At 47.6% G+C, this 19,106-nt stretch overlaps 1 protein-coding gene across 2 annotated transcripts in view; it reads left to right on the forward strand.

The window, feature by feature from the left end:
• Window positions 1-17,205, forward strand: part of NEGR1 (neuronal growth regulator 1) — a 304,317-nt gene extending 287,112 nt beyond the window's left edge. For both annotated transcript variants that reach the window (XM_026074528.1, XM_026074529.1), the window contains one exon: window positions 17,081-17,205. In XM_026074528.1, coding sequence (XP_025930313.1) covers window positions 17,081-17,205 — 125 coding nt within the window. The remainder of the gene's footprint in view (window positions 1-17,080) is intronic.
• The last annotated feature ends 1,901 nt before the right edge of the window (window positions 17,206-19,106 follow it).

Consider the following 19,106-nt stretch of genomic DNA (forward strand, 5'->3'; position numbering starts at 1 on the left):
TTCTGCTCAAAAAGAGCAGCTAACAGGAGAACCGTTGAGCGAGTAGTGCAGTCCGGGCGCTCTCTCCTCGTTATTAATCAGCCCACAAATTGGGAAGAGGCCTCCCACCGAGGCGCCAGCACTTCCATTTTTTCTGGCTCTCTCCAAAATATTATACTAATTGATGGAGATTTTGAAGGCATGAATCTGAAGAGGAGCTCTACGCCGAAAGCTCCCAGGCGGCTCTGAACAGCTCAGCTGTTTTCCCTTTTCTGTGCAATAGCGTATGCAAAGCGGAGCCGGGGCGGCTGCAGGACCCGCTGGAGTGAGTGGGGAGGCCGGTGCCAGATCCGATCCTCCCTGGATCCCGGGATGGCCGCTCCATCCTGGCCCGCGCATGGGGCCGCAGGGTAGAACCCTGCCAGCACTTTGGGGAAGGAAAAAAAGGTCTCTCGGCTCCTGCGTGGTTTAACGTTTTGCCTTGCAAACTGCCATCCGGCGTCATAAAGCATCGGCGAAAMCTGGACTCCCGGCCTCCTCTGGGAGCTGCACCGGAGCCGGCGGCGCCGCGCACCGTCACGAGCGCGCCGGCCTCAGCTCCATGGGGCCAAGCTGGTGCAGGGTCTCCCCTCGCCTTCCTGCGGTTCGCAGCCAGCAGCAAGCGGGAGAGTCCCAAAACACGCAGGGTCGCCGGCCGTTCCTTCCCTTCGTCCGGCACGATGCTTGTGGTCACACCAGGAAACGCCGCTTCTGTCGGTAAAAAAAAAGGAGAAGAAAAAAATTAGACTTCTTGGTTACATGAGCTTTTATGCTAATGGCCTGCTAGCACACCATTTTTCAGTGAAACGCTTTTTATTATAAGATGCACTTTAATGAAATGGAAAAATTACTTTATTAGATTATAAGCGCTTTCTGTATGTTTTATGGATGGGCCTTAGATGATGCTTTAAGGTCTCTGAGCTCAGGCAGGAGGAACCGCGGAATTAAGGCAGCCGGAGGCGGCTGCTGCCGCCCCAGCGCAGCGGCGAGAGCTGGCGCCCGCGGGCGACGAAGGAGAGGAGGGAGCGCGGGGCTCCCGCGCGCGGGTCCGCGCCGTGCTTCGCGCGGACAGCTTTAAACCCCCTGAAAGGAGGTTTCCCTCCGAGTGCCGCCGGGGCGGCRTCTCCGCCGGGAGGCGTCTCCGCCGAGTCCGGAAGGAGCAGCGATTTTACTGGGGTGGCGTTTGGACGCGCTGAGGCGTCATGGATGCTTGATGTCACTTCGGCTGTTCAAGAAAAATGCTCTTGTATTTTAAGAGCAAATAGCTCAGATTTTGATGAGTTATGTTTTTTATTGAGCGTACGGGCTGGTGGAAATTGCAATCATCCTTCATGAACAGGCTCAGCAGTTTTATTGCAGGAGAGTAAGGGTGGCCGTTGCATTTGCTAACTAATACCGTAAATGTAAAATTGCCGGGGTAACGTGCTTTTTTATTTATGCTGCTGAGCATCTGGTGGTAGTTTCATAAAAATATATATTAGAGGAATTTTGCGTGCCAGCAAGCTGTAGGTCTGTTTTATGTGTATGACTTATCCCACGTCCTCGCGTCTGAGACGAGCCCCATTACCCCGAACGCGACTAGGCAGCGTCGACGTCCGGGACAAACTGGGGAGCTGATCCCGGCCGCTCGGTTATAACTCCTGGCGGCACTGGGCTTTAACTCGTCTGGAATTAGTAAACTGACTTTGTTATTTAGCTCATCCATCACTTTTTTCTAATGAGAGCACTAACAATGATTAATTGATTGGGTATTAGCATGGTTCGGCAGTGGACTTCCAAGGATTAAGCTCTTGTTTTTAATACGTGTATAGAACTGGAGCAATATGTACTACATGGAGAAATATAACTGAAAAAAAAMCAAAGAAATGTTTAAGAAACCAGCAGAATAGCAGAATAAAAAATGACTCTCTCAAAAATCATCTGACAACTACCCCTGTAGGAGACTTGTTTCAAGGCTGTCAGCTCCTCCAGCAAAACTCCCTTGCTCATACCAGTCACCAAAAAAGGCAAGAAATCTTGTGCCAACCTCTTTCACTTACTATCCTTTGTGAAGATCAGAAGAATGATGTTGAAACTATCCAGAAACCGTAAAGTTCTGTGTGAAAAATTATCATTCACAGTATGTTATATGACATTGCCTGGATGTAGCAGAACCAACAAAATCTTAATGATATATGAGWACTATTAATAGTGAATACTCTGAACACACAGATTTAATATGCTGCTTAATTCAAGAGCTTATTTACAATGTCACACTTCATTTTGAAAAAAACGATTCTGACAACCAATCATTTAAAATATAGAAAGAATGCTTTACAAAAGGTCAGAAGTACAAATATTTTCCCTATTAGCCACTAATAAATTCATTTCCTATAAAAATTAGAAGGTTCAGCTAATGTCTGCAAAGCTATTTACAATATTTCAGCGTAAAACCTAACCTCTAATTACCAGTGTAAGTCGTAAATAATTGTCAAGCATGCAGAGGAGCCAAAAATTCTATGAAATACAAGTAATTAGTTCCCAAGTTAAATTTTTCTCCCGCATTAAAATGCTCCAACTCCTCTTAAACRTGCCGCTGGCGAAGGAAGGAGGCGCTGTCGCGGGGCGGTTGGTGCGGCCGGTGCCAGAAGCGCRTGCGAGGCGTCGGTGGCCGGTGCCGTGCGAGTTGCCTTTGAAACGGCCTGTTTGGTTGCCGCAGCAGCTGAGTTTGTAGCTCCGCAGCGGCTGTTAGAACGTGMCGTTTCCGATCGGGGCGAATCCAGCAGACTCCAGGCACTTCCACGCAAAACCTTAAGTCAGCTTTTTCTGGACTTGACGTGTTTAGCCTTGGTGTATTCTTGTCTACTTAGTTTCAGACTAAACAAGCAATAGGGCTGTTTTTGCCGTTTCTGATCTTGCTCCGGACGATAAGAAACTCGGGGCTCAGCGCGTCCTGCAGGCGGGTTGTCTGGAGGGTGGAGGACGGTCCCAGCCACGACCCCTCGCGCCGCAAACCAGCAGCGCGAGCAGAATGCTGCATAGTAACGCTGAATTGCTTCGTGGTGATTTAGTTGTCCCTCGCTTGCACGTCTCCCTCCAAATGATCCTTTTCCGTAGCTATCCCCATCTGCCTCTACAACTGCTGCTATTGCAGATCTTCCAGCCAAAACAGAAGGGTTYGGACTCAGCAAATGTGAGCTGGTTTTGTATTATCCTGCCTGCAGCTAAGCRCAAGGCGGGCGCAACGCTGCCTCGCACAGGGCACTAAGTACTTTTGTGAAATGAGTTAAAAATTGTTTACTTTTGAGTACTGACAAATGATACGGAGGTTACTGCGCTTGGATATGTTTTTGCAAGCCTGAAATAATAAGAAAAGATTTTAAAGTTTCAGATAGGAAGCAGTGATCTTGATGACTATCAACAAAACCAAATATTAAACATATGTCGTTCAGAAGCGGTGCTGAAATCATACTGTGGATCTAGAAGAAATATCCCCTTTCTAGAYGGGACGCTTGGAGGATCGACGCGATGTCCCGGAGCGGCTCCGGCCCCATGAGCGCTGCGGGAAGGGAGCAGGCGCCGGACCTGCTCGGGCCGCGCTCCCTCCCCAGCAGCCTTTACGAGCGCGGTCCCGCTCTCGAGGCCGTTTTCCGCCAAATCCTTTCCCGGCGGAGCTGCAGTGCGTGGTTTTGAGCGGTGAACAGCTTCCTTGCGAGCGGAGGCAAAGGCGAGCTGGCCTCCCAGCTTTGCTGGCTGCCGGCAGACGGCAGGACGCCGTGTCCGCTGCAGGCCGGGTCGCGCACCTCTGTATCGAGGCAACGTCGCCGTATTTGTATAAAGCAGCGGTAATTTAGAGATCCAGTGAGAAAATAATCAGTYGTGCAATTCTCCGTTCAAGGAATCGGTGCTTTGGCCAGGAAATCCAGCAGGCTCCAAACAGCTGCAGAAATGTCTGCTGGTGAAACCGAGGGTGTTTTTCTCTGGGATCTTTCCTTCTCCTGTGCTAGCAGGTACTTTGCAGCCTCGTCAGGAATGCACGCGAGCTACTCTCTCGCTCTCGGTTCCCCGTCTCCAGCGCTTGGGGCTGCGGAGGGGGAGGCATTTCGGGTTTCTTTCTTGCCACGGTGCTTCCGGACAGATTACGTGTGTGAAGCCAACTTTGCAGCTGTGCCCGTGCAACAGCGCCGGGGCAGACGGCGGTGTGATAATGCTCCTTGACTTCTCTTGGATTTTTTAGTTTAAAATTTCATCATTCCTTGGAGTTTTTTTATTAAATAGGCATTATTTTGATTATGAAATCTCAGCTGTGTTTCTTATTCATTAATATGTAGTAGATCATGACAATGGCTATCAATTTATATTAGGTTTGCATTTATTYGGGCTTTCTCTCATATTCTCCAGAGACCTCGAGTGGATCTGATTCCAGAGAGCGCTCTTAGCTTGGGCTTTGGGCTAAGGAATACTTTTTATTTCAAGGCAGAGTTATTTGAGTCACTGAAGATAACATGACCTTACCAAAGAGATTACTGCTGAAATAAAATGGGAAATAATATTCTAAAAGCTTTTAATTTTTTAATAATTCCTGGATGCATTCTTTTTAGCACTTCTGAAGAAGTCACAAAATCAGACTGGAGAGTTATTGTTAGGGGAGGAAAGCTTGGCAAGCTCAAAGGAAAGGGAAGTCAGGTGATAACTCAAGCCATAGAAACAACAGAGACCTGTACATTTATTAATAGTTCCAGTATAGGAACATTAGTGATAATTATAGCCTTATGGGTCTGCTTGCACTGAGAAAGGGGTTAAAGCTGCAAATTTTATATCAGTTATTTAAATCTGTTGTTGTTCCTTTTCTGTGAAGAAAAAGCAGAGGACGYGGAGGAGATCAGGCGGCCGCGGCTGGCCTAACCCCGTGCAGCCGCCCCGAGCCGAGCGTGTGCGAGCAGGGAGCGAGCGCTGGGGCTGCGGCGCCGACGCCGCAGGAGCACAGTCTGCCCAAAGGTAGCAGCACCCTGCGAGAAGAAAATTCTCCCCCGTTCAGGAAGAGCAGCTCCGGGGAAACCCCCCGCTGTTTGCTCCCGCGCAAGCCAAGTCGCTGCTTTTAAGCTGGATCTTAGTACCGTTACGAGGGGAATCACGAGCTACAGCGCGATCGCAGAGCTGCCTCCGGTGAGCCGGGGGGCAAAAGCTCATTACAGGTTCTGTAGCTCTGTTCTTCCTATTCAGCTTTCTAAGAGGATTAAAGATCTGTTTAAAGTTCTCTGCGTAGTTTGTGCAGAACGGTTGCGTCCTTCAGCCGTATGAAAGAATTTGGAGCCAATTTCGAAGAAGAAAAGGGAAATGGCTCTTCGGATGCATCCCGTGCTGTAAACTAGGGAGGTGCCTCTAGGACCCCCAGGTTCAACCGGCCGTTCCTCGCGTCTGCATTGCCTTGCGTGCCGTTGCAAGCCGTTGCTCTGCCCTCTTTTCCTCCTATGGAGCTTATTAAAGTGCTCTTTTCCTCCTATGGACCTTATTCTAGCTCAGGTTCCAGAAAAGAAGTGTTTCAGTCACCTCTAATCACGATGCATTCCTGGATTTTAAGAAACACCCTTCCCAAAGGCAGGAGTCCCGGTGTCTATTGCTATTTTTGACAAATATTTGTCCGCTCTGTTCTTAAAAATCTGCAGCAATACAGATCCCTCATCCTTCCTATGCGATCCAGCGCTGGTGCTTCCTTCACAGATCCGCTGGATCCCTCTTGCTGCAATTCCAGCCGGCGGCTCTTGTCCTGTGTGCTACAGCCAGCGCCAACACATCACTGCCTTGCCTCTTCCAGGGCTCCTCCATACGCGTGTCCGATGACCCCACTGCCTGTCCTGCTGCTTCCAGCTCTCCTTGTCGCGAGGTTTGCGCGTTACTCTGCTCTGGAGGGTTTCCAGCCGGTCTCCGTCTCCGGAAGCGAAGCCTCTGCAGCTGCAGCCGGGCGCCGGTGCRGAGCAGAGCAGAGCTGTGCTCCACCGGCTCAAGGCCTGGTCACGCTGCTCGCTAAAATACTGGTTCCTCCACAGCAGCAGGGCACTGGGGATTCACTGTGATAGCGGATGCTTCTCTGAAGAACTGCTGGAGCCAAGTATTATTCTTCCAGGATTTATGCTATTGACTGTTTCTGCTAAAGCGCAGGTTTTTTTGGCATTACTGAATTGAATCTCTCTCTCTTTTTTCTTTTTCTGGTCAGAGGATTTCTCTGAGTCATTAAATCTACTTTGAATTTTGATCTCGCCCTCCAAGGCGCTTGYGGCGCTTTCTCCTTGCAGCCCAAGTGCTTTGAGGTGCTGGCACCGCATTGCATCCAGCTCGCTGCGGGACGGCCCTCGTGCCRCCGGGCAGCGTTAGCAGAGCTACGGCGCGTGCTTAGGGCCGTCCGGAGCTAGGTCCGTACGGCCGTTCGTGCTCCTTCGGACACGCCGCTCCGCAGGCAGCGGGACGGCACTGCGCGCGGGACAAGCGGCCTCGCTGCCCCCGCCGGTCCCCTCCGCTGCTTCGCGCAGGCGGCRGGGGGAGCAGGGGTAAAGCCAGGGCCGCGGCTGGTGCTGCGGCTGCCCGCTAAAAGTAGTCTCAGCTCTCCAAGGCCGGTTCACACCAGGAATTCTGAACTTCTTAATAGATACTTTACTTTTTTACCAGTTAGACTGCGCTTTTCAGCTGTGGAAAAAATCTGAGATAACTTGAACATGAAGGATGATACATAAAGCCAGATTTTATTCTGTTCCTTCCCAGTATTTTTGCCCATAAACACTTGCAGCGGTTATGAACGCTCCCTTGCACTAGAAGGGGGTGGGTGGGGGCCGCCCTGCTTTCTCCAGCGGAGGGTCCGTGCTCGGCGCCCACTTTGCTGGGCCTGCAGGTGCCGTGGCAGGACTCCTTTCTCCGCACTGTTTGAGAGAAGGTTTTGCATTTGATACAGTCACGTTTGCCTGTGTCCAGGTGAAATTCCATTAAAGACGTCCCCTATGACGTAGTGCATGAGGGTTTAAAACCGGTTTTGTCTTTGCTGCTGCAGCAAAACTGTGTCTGTGAGAGCGGACCGACGCGAGCGAGCCTGCGTTACCCGAGCACCGCTGCTTCTCTGGGTCTGCYGCCCCCAAAGACGCCTGCTTGAGGCAGCGCGTTGACAGGCACCACGTGGGCGATCGATAATTTGCGCTGATCAGCCGCTTTACCAAATCGTCTCTTAGGGCTGCCGTTGTTAAGAGTTCGTCCACATCACCAGTGCACATTTTTCATGTGATATCTGAATCCGTTGTAAAGACACAAAGGTGGAGCAACCGAAAGGTGCCTGTCTGGCCCCCACCGAAGGTCCACGTTTGCAAACACCACTAAGAACAACTGCAAGACCAAATAATTAGACTGAGCAATAACTACAGGGATTTTTAGGTACCACTGTGTGATAATTGCTTGTAAATGGGGACTTTTTTTACTGGTGGCCCCATGCTAAAATTTAAAATGTAGGTTTGAAAGCAAATTAGGTGTAGGTAATGAAGTTTTAACAATACCTTTTCATTATGCAAACAGTAGCAACGTAACGCCTCTACATTCAGACGCATCCCAAGGCAGTAGTAGAGGATGTGTCATTCCTCAATCTTCCCTTCGCAGGAAGGGCTGCGAGCGCCGGGCTGCGCGGGGCGGAGGGCTGGGGGACGGGGGCCACCGTCTGCGCAGAGTGCGTTCCCAAAGATTAAAGGAAATATTTGGAAATATTTTATTCCCGAGGGTTAACGGAGAGCAGAAGTTAAGACGCTCGTAGAAAGCTTTTGCACATGGTTGACAACCGCCACCCGTCGCGGCTTTGCTCCCCGCTGCGCTGGATGAAGGGCCGCTGCGGGCGCTGGCGCGGGGCCGCGAGCCGCAGCCCCGGAACCGGCTCAGGTGTGCCACGTTACGTGGAGAAGCAAGCAAAGAGCCCTCTTACCTAAAATATACATTGCCGTGTGTATTTTTAGCTCTTTTACTCAATCCGTCACCGTTTCCGATGTTTGGTGCGAGTGGTTTGCTGSGGGCTGTCGTGCCCAGGCGAGAGCCCGGCTCTGCCAGCTCACCGGGAGCTGAGCCTGAGCCAATTACCCTGTTTGATTCGCTTCCTTTTTTTCATTCCTCCAAGTGTAATATTTTGACTTTGAACTCAGTGACAGATTTTTCGTAAAGATGTTTAAGGATCTGTATCAAATTAAAGAGAGCGCATATCGCAAATGGGTCTTCGTGACTGAAACAAGAAATACTTGGTTTTTATCTTCTGTGCGTACACCGAGTTACGCACGAACACACATGCACACACACAAGTGCACACAGTATTTCACTTTAAAAGCTTGCTGATGGTGCATTTATCTGAAGTATTTAAAATTACTAAGCATTAATATTTTAGTGCAAAAAACAGTTGTCTTCTACTTCTACAGTTACAACAAAAATCTTTTATTCTCTGTGTCCATATTTTAAAACTCAAAAAATGCCCTATTATTCTTTGGAATTAGAAGAAGCAAATCCATGCAAGGCCTCCRTTTTCCAGTTTCTTCGCCTCGCAGCCGCCCCGTGCGAAGGGAGCTGCCGGGGACGCGGCGGTGCCTCCGCTCCTCAGCGGTCACAGCGCCCTGCGCGGGGCTTCGTCTGCAGACTCCCGCTGCAAACACCTGCCTTTCAGAGACTGACGAAGCACTCTTCGAATGACTTCGCATGAAATGTTTTTCACTTTCCTGAAAGATGGGGCTGAATCTCTCTTCCCTGATTTCTTCACTTGACTTTCTTCCCTGTGATAAGCAGCACAGTTTAACCATACATCACTTATAAAAAAAACTATTACGAAGGTATGCCTCTATTTGAAATGCAAATGTTTTACATTTCAAACGCATCAGGGGGACAGGCCTGTGCCGTGCTGCATGCTGCCCCGGCATTGCGCTGGTTTCCAGTGATTCATGCTGGTGACACGGGAGCGTCAGGCTGGAGAGGACCTTCTCAGTCATCAGATCCTGCTCCCCGCTATTACAGCCGTGGTCCAAATACTCTGCAAAATTACTTAAATTATCAGCATTTGCCAAGCGCTATTGTGAYGGTCAAAGCTTTGTTTAATCAAAGTCTCCATCTGGCATCTAATTTGAAAGGAGCTCCTCATTCAGATTTATCTATATTTAACTTGACGAGTGAAATTTCCGTCCCTGTAGATTTGATGCCTTGGGCGCTTAGCCTTGAGAATAATTGCATTTGCATAAGACTCAGCAAATTGGTGTCTTCACCGATTCGTTTTTGTACAAGATGTTAAGGGTTTGTTCTCCCAAGGTCAAGCTGTCTCCGAGCCTTCACGGCGCAGAGCGTGGTTTCTCTTCTGACAAACTTTCCTTTGGTCAAGATGCTCCCAGTCTGCTCCAGCGCTCTCCAAGCAGGTTACCTCTCCTCTTGCAAGTCATTGCTCCTGAATTCAGTCTTTTTATAGACCGTCGGCCCGTTCCTCCAAAGCTATAAATTCTCAGCTAACTTCAAGTCTAACGGTGTTTAGAGATGTTATCTGTAGGACTCAACGGAGACTTGAGACTCCCGTTATCTTACTATCGCTTCTTTTAAAAAAGACATTGCTGACAGGCCAGTCTTTTTCATCTTCTTGTTCTTACTGCTTTGACCTTGAGTTAGTTTATCCTTTACTTCTCTCTCTCTTTTTTTTTTTTTTTACATTTTGCATATAAACTAATTATTAAGGCTTTCCCACAATAAATCATTAACCTGAGTATAGTCGAATGAAATGCTTATTAACACCTCTCTGTATAATCCATTTAACAGAATTACTCTYGCTTGTTCAGACAGCCTAAAGAGGTCCATGCTTTTGTCTACAAGGCATCAGAATTAAAGCTTATAATTATTCCTGGTTAATGCAGTCCTCGGTGTTAGGAAATGTTGGTTAGCACATTTCAGCATAATACTTTTCCTAATCTCTCGTATTAATTAGAGATAGTGATACAATATGACTTTGTTCCTTTTTATTCACTACGAGGARAGATGTCTGAATATAATCCGATCTGCGCTAAGAGCGCGCTGAAATGTTTCACAACTGCTTACTGCTATAAAACATTGAGATTATGTAGAATAATCACTAAATCAGGAAGAAGAGGCGCGCTCGGTAGGAGGACGCGTGTTTAAAAGCTGGCAGCCGGGCAGCGTGACCGAGCCGCCCTCCCGGCACGCGACGGGCGCCGCGGGTAACGCAGCACGGGGTCCGTGGCGCTTTCGTCGTCGCCAGGATCCCTCCGTTTTATAGGCGACTCCCGAGAAAGGTGCTGGATGGAGGCGTAGCAAAAGAAAGAAATGGAGCCGCCTTCCCGCAGCCGCGCTAATAACGGTGAATTTCAGAGCCAAGAGCGGAACGAGAGCAAGGCTTTCTGCGAAGGCGCCTGTGTCTGCCGTGACGAGAGAGGCCGCTCACACAAACCTGCCGGCAATTTTCACGTGTTAAGGCGGATTAGAGGAGCCTGACGGCGCTTCCAAGGGCGCAGCGCGAAGCGTGCACGCAAACCCCATCCTGCAGGCAGGTGTCGGCGTTCGCCCTCAGCGGTGGGGACGGAGCAGCCGCCGAGGTCGCCCCAGCAGGATCGGCACTGCAGGGTCAGCGCAAGGCGAGCCGAGAAGCTCGACCTCCGTTTCTGTTTTAGATAGTTACAGAGGTTTGTCCTGAACGAGAGTCTTCGGATAGACGGATAATTCRCCCAGGGCCRACCGCCGGATCTCGCACAGTCTGTGCACGGAGCGCTCTGCACGCTGTARCGCCTGTCATAAACGTAGTGCTCCGTTATTATGGCRATAGGAGTTACGGAAATGCCTCGGKTAGCTACAGGGGTAATCAGGGAGTCAAATAAATTCCCGCTTTTATTTAATATCTAATCATAGATACCTCTGTGATTATTCCACTGTGCAAATGTTAAGACTGCGTGTGCCAGTGTGTGCGTGCATGTGCGTAAAACCGCCTCAGTGCTAAGGTCTTGCTGGAAAAAACAGGAAGCTGTGAGTTTTGTGCTGTTTTCAAACACTGAAACATTTTCATTCATTCCGAAACTCAAGTTTTTAACGTGACACAGCCCCACTGCCTGGGCGAGGGCGACGTTGCCCAGAAATGTGCTTGGGGGCACCAGGGATTTCCAGGCGCCGCGGTTCAGGCGCGCAGTGACGGGCAGGGCTTTCCGAAGCCCTCGGCCRCCGTTCGTCCCATCGCAGAGACGGGGCTTCCCGGAAGCCGCCGCCGTGGCCTCTCCGCCAGCGCCTTAACAACATATAGCGCTGAGGAGCTGCAATGCCGAAGAAGGGCTTACAGAAAGTCAGAGTATTTTTTAAGTGGCTCTTTGAACTGCAATGGCCAGACGGGGGGTCCGGCCCCGGCGGCGCTGGAAATGGCCCCGGACGTGTTTGGCGCCGGGATTCTGCCCCAATCTTCCCTCTCCCTCCTCAGCCGCTTCGGGCTCTGGTTTTGCCGCCCGCGACGCAGCCGTCGGCCAGTTCACTCGGACACCGTCGCTGGAGCTCGTCCAGACTTTTTTCTCCTTCAGGCTTCTTTCACGTCAAATCCTTCCGAATAGTCAGCTTTGGAGAAYGCAGCTCCTTTCTATTATTTACACGAGTGTATATGTAATTTTTCCCCATTCATTCACCTACTGTTTTTGTGCTGAACCAAACCGCATATGATTTAATAAGCTTTAGAAAGACAGTACTGGTTCATACCCAGGAAATCAGATTTACATAATTTTCTACTTGCTTTTAGAGCTGCGGTAGTTCAAATTATCTTTACTTTGTGGAAACTCTTTTTATATGATAAAATTCCACCTACACTGTGGTTGAGTTTGCAGCTTGAATTTTGTAATAAATTTAATGATGATTTGTCATACTGACATCACAGAAACTTCCTTTTTTAATGAGAAGAAGCAGAGAAGCTGGTGTCTAGTCCTGCGGTTAATCATGTTTATAAGCTACTAAACTAAATGGATAGGTGAAAGGTTCAAAATCAAGATCCGGTCTGGTCTTTTATATGTTTTTTTATCACCTGAACCTTTTTGCATGGGAGGGAAAAAAAAAAGTGATTTTTTGATTTTATCACATACTCTGTGCTGAATAAGATGCCATACCTTAAGCATGGACCCAGTTACAGTAACGTGTATCTCACATTTCTGTGTAGAAAGCAAAGGGAAGTTTATGCTTTAGCATTCAAACTGCAGTAAGACTTAAAATTCAGGCGACGGTGTCCTGCAAAAGCAAACAAGGTTTGGTGAAACCCGCAGGTTTATTTTATTTCCTTATTTGATTGCTTCATTCTCTCCTGCTCCTACGTACAGGCTGTGATTTTAGTGAAATAATCGCTGCTCCTTTACTGTCGTTGTTCGTCCTCTCTTGGCTCAGTGCGAAGGGAAGGAGCCGGGCGCCGTCCCATCTCCTCGCCGGGCTCCATCCCGCTCCGCTTTTCACGCCGCCGGGGCCGCGCAACGAGCTTTCACCTTAGGTGATGTTTTATTTCTCCTTCTTTTCTCTGTCCAAAATGAAAGTCTATGAGGATTTTTTTAAGCTTACGTTGTCTTCTGTGTGCGCACTGTTCRCCGTGTCTGCGGCGCCCGGCCGGTGCCGTCGTGCGCGGCCGCTCGGCGGGTTTGGGGCCGGCTGGAGAAGGCGCTTGGTGCTTCCCCACGCYGGCTCAACGCAAGGCGCGGGCACGKGCGGCCAGCGCCAAGCCRGGACGAGCAGCCGCGCGCGCAAGCTGGTTCACGCCGTGCCAGGGCTGAGGCGCCTGCGGGCTCGGGGCCCGGGCGAGGAGCTGCGGCCTCTCGCGGCTCCCGCGTTGCCATCGCCCCGCGTTGCTCCCTCCAGGAGCGACCGGAGCAATTGATTTCCACTTCCCCAGAGCCCAGCAACATGGCTGCACCAGGTATTCGCCGCTCGCAACAGAGCAAGTTTTGCACAAAAATAGGAATGCTGGTTAGGTAAAAAAGCAAATTCTGCCACTCGTATCTGAATAAGATAGCATTTACCTAAGCGATGGCTGCTTATGTAAACGGCACTCGGTACAAGACTTGGGCAACAGAGACGCTCTGCGTCAGCGTAATCCATACTATATTCGTACAGTCTGGAAGGCAAACCCTTTGATGCCGATGTTCAACCAACGCGCAAGGCTCTTGCATGCAGCGATGAGGGAGCTGGCTTTCTATTTTACTGTTTCTTTTCGCTCTCCCCACTGCAGATTAAGTGCTGGCGCAGTCTCRGGTATTTCCGCTGCATGCCGCTGCTGTTTGGCGTCTGTAACAAACATCAGATTTAGCCGGAGAAGTCTGGAAATGTGGCTGAGCATCGTTCGGGCTGGAGGGCAGGTCCCCGGAGGTGGCGCGGGCGTCGGGGCCGTGTCCCCAGCGGCGGCAGCAGCAGCGATTCCCCGGGGTCTGTCGTCACGGCCGCGCGGTGGAGGGGGCTCAGCGGCGCTGAGCGATCGCGCTCCCAAGCGCTGCTCGTGCCGGCGAGAGCCGTCRCTGGCTTTCAGCTAACGCATGCTCCAAACCTGCAGCGGAGAAATTGCGACCATTTCTCTGTAACAATCTCCTCCCTCCTGCTCCTCTTAACATAAAGCCTCCTATACYTTCTATACCATAATATATATCGTTTACGGCGGCAGGCACCGGCGTGTATCAGTGCTGAATCTGGTCTGAGGTGTTTATTTGTACTATTCGTCTGTACTGCAATACAGCAAAGTCAAATTGCAGTGGGAGCAGAGACGCCCCAAAGTGCTGTACGGCGCTTTCTGTTATTCGGGGGTCATTTTGCTGGTGCCTGAGCGATGGAGACTGCGGGAAGCTGCAATCCGCGGGCGGCGGGGAGCCCTGGCGGCCCGGGCGCTGCGAGGCGAGGGCACTAGAGCCGCGCTCCAGCCGCAGACAGCCAGGTCATCACGTTAGCGCGGCCGGAAAAAACGTGCTATTGATTAGCAGGCAGCGGCCGGCGGGGGGCCGCAGCGCTGGGCAACGGCGTGCTGCTCTTCCGTGGCCGGAGCTCTTGTCCGCTCACAAGCGTATCGAGAGGGAAGGACTTCACTATAAATGCATGAGCGCTGTTTTTTTTGAATGTTCTTTAAATATGATTCCAAAAGTTTGGAGTTTGCTAAGAAGCCTGTGTCTACCGAGTAGGATTAGTTGTATCGCCGGAATAAATTCTCCTGAAACTTCAGTGTTGGACTCTGGATATCAGAAAATGAGCTGAGGAGAAGGGAGTTGGCGGTGCTCAGTTAATAGGTAACAGACATATTAACATCAAGGTACTTTGTAGGGCATCAGGAAGAAAACTAATGAGTCCCAGATGCTACTATACGTCCTCTAAATGTTTTGTGAAGGAAACTATAATCCTGTTTGTTAATGGTACTGGTTTTTCCTTGCCTTGCCTATTTTTTTAATATCAAATAAGTATAATTTTTTAGGATAAGTCAGTTCTGCAAACAGGTAAAAGTTCAGAGAAGTTAATTTTTTTAATTTAGCCCCTGCTCTACATTATGCTATGTGCCATTTCCCCTGGTCTTTTCTTAAAGCCCTTTTTAGGAGCTTTTTAGGCCAATTCCTAAGGAAATTAAGCTCATGCCATCCCTCCGCCCGTGTGCGTGAGTCCGTCTGCCCCTGCTTTTGGCTGGGCCCTGGTTCCCTGCTCTGAGCTCCTTGGGCTGCTTCCACCGCCTGCAACAGAGCAAACGTCTCCAACATCTGTCCGACCGGTCACTCTGTGATCCGGTGATCCTTGCCGTCACCAAACTGCTCCGGGTAGATAAAGTCTGACTAGAGTTTGAGTCCCAACCATGCAGTGAAAGCTCTCGAGTTATTTAAGCAGGACATTTGTACGGGCATCCCCCGTGTTTGCTCCAGAGCAGCCCTGTCCCTGCGAGCCGTTCCCCCGCGCCAGCTGTAGGATCTCGGAGCTGCAGCCCAGGCACGAACGATCTCCGCCGAAACCCCTTTGTCACTCGAAATGACAGACTGACTGTTTGGCATCGTCCCTGTCAGCGCTGATCAAACCTTTCCGATCAGGGTGTGTTTTCGGCCGTACTAGGGCACAGTGGAACCAGTCCAGCTACAGTATTGCACTTGGGTGCCCGGATGACCATTACATTTACAGAAACATACTGACTGTCGTTTCCAAAATAAACCTTGAGGAAATGTGATTATGATACCTAAGAAAGCCTTTGAAGGAATTCTAAATGGCCAATTCATGAATGTCTCAGATTCCTTGTAGAAATTATATAGTAAGAGATGATAATTTGGAGATTTCTGGATGATCTATATTCTTTTTTTGCAAGTCGTGTAATTGCAGAACACGTTACTAAAGTCTTGCACTCAGCTACTCAGAGGAATTAAGCAACGTTACCCAGACCTCAATGATCATACGTAAGGGAGCAGCACAGGTGTCCTGCTGCAGTCGCCTCCTGTAAACCCGGGTGCTGGGGAGGGCGCGGGGGGCACCACGGGCGTCGGGGGAGCTGGCTGATGGCAGAGAGCTGGCGCTCTGGGTCTTCATATGGCACCGTGTCGCCTCCGTTCCCTTCCTGAAAAAGTAGGATGAATACAGGATATCGGTGATGAGAAAAATACCTGTATAAGGGAACAAAAGACTGAGAATTATTCCCTTTCTGCTCAGGTGTGCCCTGTAAACAAAATACAAATGACTGAGAAAAAGCAGAGTTCCAGAGAAATGGGAGACCTGTATTTTTTGCCAGCATATCTGCCTTCCCAGGGTGTAAGATCACACTAACATCCCCCGAAACCATGAGTGTGCCGAGCTTCCAAGGAAATACTCATCTTTGGTGCTTCCTGATAAAATGACATCATCCGCATTTTGATTCACACTTGCAAATTTCATTTGTGATTCATTTCAGGTTTTTTCAGGATAAAATTCACTAGTAAAAATAGGGCCCAAGCCAAGTAGCAAGTGACTGGGTTTCTCGGAGGAGGAGGAGCACGGCGCGTCTGGAGGAACATCCACCGCAAGGCCACCAGCACACCTGCAGAAATGCTTAGTGCCGTTTTCTTTCCCGGTTCAAGGGGAAAATAAAAAGAGGTTATAACTGTGAATTCCTGGGATTCTGTTAAGGGAATAATTAGTAGTAGACATATAAAAATGAGTGATTTAATTGTTTCTCTTATTTGAAAGAAAAATACCTGATGTGACAGAAGGGAAAGATTAGCACTTGGTAGTTAGAGGTAACGCGAGTTGCGGGAGGGTTTCGGAGCGGCAGCGCCRCCAGCCGCGGGCTGAGCAGCGAGGAACTAAACCCGGTGCTTTGTGCTTCCCGGCACTAGGCAGAAAATGTGAACGCGCTGTAGAAGTAATCTTGTGTTCTCAGGCTGGGGTCAGGGTGACTTCACAGTTCGTTTTCTCTTCTACTGGCTATGATTTTACGAGAACAAAATCAAGGGTTTGTGCTTGAATCTGTTTCCTGTGCCAAAGCCCCAATCAAAATAGCAGACAAGCTAATCATGACGGTTACAAATTGCTATTTTCTCTGTTGTTTCTCCAAAATATGCTGTTACATTTTTAATTCTATTTGCATGCATTTACTATAATATTTACTTAGGAATTTGAGAAAGGCATTGTACTAAAGAAGGTAAAGATAATTTCTTCAAAGAGACTGAAAATGAATATGAATCTCTTTGGCTAAGCAAAATTTTCAAAGTTTGGCTTCTAAAGTTAGGCAGTGATAGAATATGAGTTGTTTTCCAACAGTGCTAAATGCATTCAACTTTCATTGATTTCAATAGGGATTTTAATGCTCAGTAACTTAAAAACAGATAAATTATTCAGATGCTTAAGTATGATGCACTCATCTAATGTTAAGTACTCAGGTTTTTAAATGCTTGCATTAATAATGATTTATTCTCATTAAAACAAGGCAATATTTACTCGGTTTTGTAGCATGGGTTTTTTTTATTTTTGCATCATTTTCTTCTGTTTTCAGAAGAATGCTTTCGCTGCTCTGAAACATTATCTTATCAGAATTAAGTAAAATTAGGAATTTGGGGGCGCGGAGTCGAAATTTTCACTTAACCCCTTGTTCTTCTCTCTGCAGCTCCAAGTACTGCCCAGTACGGGATTACGGGCGATGCGGAAGTGGTGTTCTCCTGCTGGTCCCTTGTGTTGACACTGTCCTCTTTCACCAGCATATTCTACCTGAAGAACATCATTCTACAATAAATGTAAAGAACCATAAAAGGCTTTTAAGGATTCTCTGAAAGTGCTGATGACTGGATCCAATCTGGTAGAGTTTGTTAAAAGCAGCGTGGGATATAATCAGCAGTGCTTACATGGGGATGATCGCCTTCTGTAGAATTGCTCATTATGTAAATACTTTAATTCTACTCCTTTTTTTGATTAGCTGCATTACCTTGTGAAGCAGTACACATTGTCCTTTTTTAAGACGTGAAAGCTCTGAAATTACTTTTAGAGGATATTAATTGTGATTTCATGTTTGTAATCTACAAGTTTTCAAAAGCATTCAGTCATGGTCTGCTGAGTTGCAGACTGTAGTTTACAGAAAAAAAGAATATTGCAGTAAAAACATGCTTCTTTAAGGCTGCAATACAAATATTCAGTTCCCTTCTTAAATAACATTCTATCCACATTTACACAGAAACATTTTTTCTTTTTTGATTAAAAAAATCAAATAATATTGCCTTCAAAATATTTCTTCAAAATATTACACATATCTAGATTTTCTTCTAGCATGATATTCAGGTTTCAAGAATGAGCCTTGTATTATAACTGCATTGTGCAGTACTGCTTTTTTGTTTCCTTTTCTTTTTCCTGCAAATTCAGCATGGGTGTGCCTTTATAAAATACTTCTTTTCTCCTCCTCTCCAACAAATCTGGAATGTGTTTTGGGAAATGCTAAAGCATCCTTTTGAGCATAACTACTCTCTAATTGAGGACAAAGGTGCTGTGGGCTGAGAGCATACCTCTGCTTCCATCGCCGGTGGGTACCGGCACTGCTTCGAGCTTAGCCTACGGTGGTGTGTGCTTAGGCAGTCGGTCAAGGACAGCACCAACGCCTTTTTGTTTTCTCCATCTACTATCACTAATCAGGAGGTGATCTCTGTAAAAACTAGTTTTCCCATTACAAAATAGAACACACGTTATTCTCAGACACTGTGTGAATGTGACAATTTTTCCCTAAGTCATTCTAAATCAAAATCCTTAAATGGCTGTATATGTGAGAAGCTGAATAGTCCCTTTTTTATTATTGGCCAAAACTGTATGAATTGTATGTTTTGGCTAATTTAGCAATGATAAAGGATGCTTTTAAATATTAGATATCTGAAAATACATAAAGTATCAAGCAGATTTTATATATATATATATAATACATATATATATTAAAACGAGGTTGCTCCAATAACTGTACTTAAGTGCATGTTACCAATGATGCATCTTTACAGACAGAACTTCATTACTGATGTACTAATACTGTACGAATATCTTACTACAGCAGTTAACTTCTCTGTAACTCAGTGAAGGAACAAGTTTCAAAATAGCATATAATGTTACTAAAATTTTTTCTTTTTTAGAAACACAGCTCCATACAGCATTAATACAACATTTTGCTTACACTTTACACCTGAATTTGAAAGTGTCATCCATGTAAATTGCTGGGACCTGACTATGTCCAACAGCCTTTGAATATAGGATCTCCCTTGACCCCCATAGAGGTTAACTTGCTTACAAAACAGCTGTTCAAGACAAAATTAATAAAAAATTATCTACATTATTAATCTACTTTCCATGCACCTGTTTTATATATGAACTCCAGTAGGTGGTACAATTACTATAAATATAACACTTTTTCTCCTAATATTAAGTTTTTGTAGCTAGCAATACCAGATGAGTACTGTACAAACTCAGCAGTTCCAAATTCAGCTTACAAATATTCCAGTTTTTGAAAATACGAATTCTGAATTTCCTTAGTCTCCATATATACTATCCCATGCTAAGATGTAGACAGATTATGCAGTGAATCTGTTGTCATTACTGATTAACTCAGATGCAGAGTATAAACTGAAATATGTTGACTCCAAAATATGGCAATAAAATGTCTTAAG

This window comes from Apteryx rowi, unplaced genomic scaffold, assembly GCF_003343035.1.
Source record: "Apteryx rowi isolate R43461 unplaced genomic scaffold, aptRow1 scaffold_39, whole genome shotgun sequence".
Taxonomy (NCBI): domain Eukaryota; kingdom Metazoa; phylum Chordata; class Aves; order Apterygiformes; family Apterygidae; genus Apteryx; species Apteryx rowi.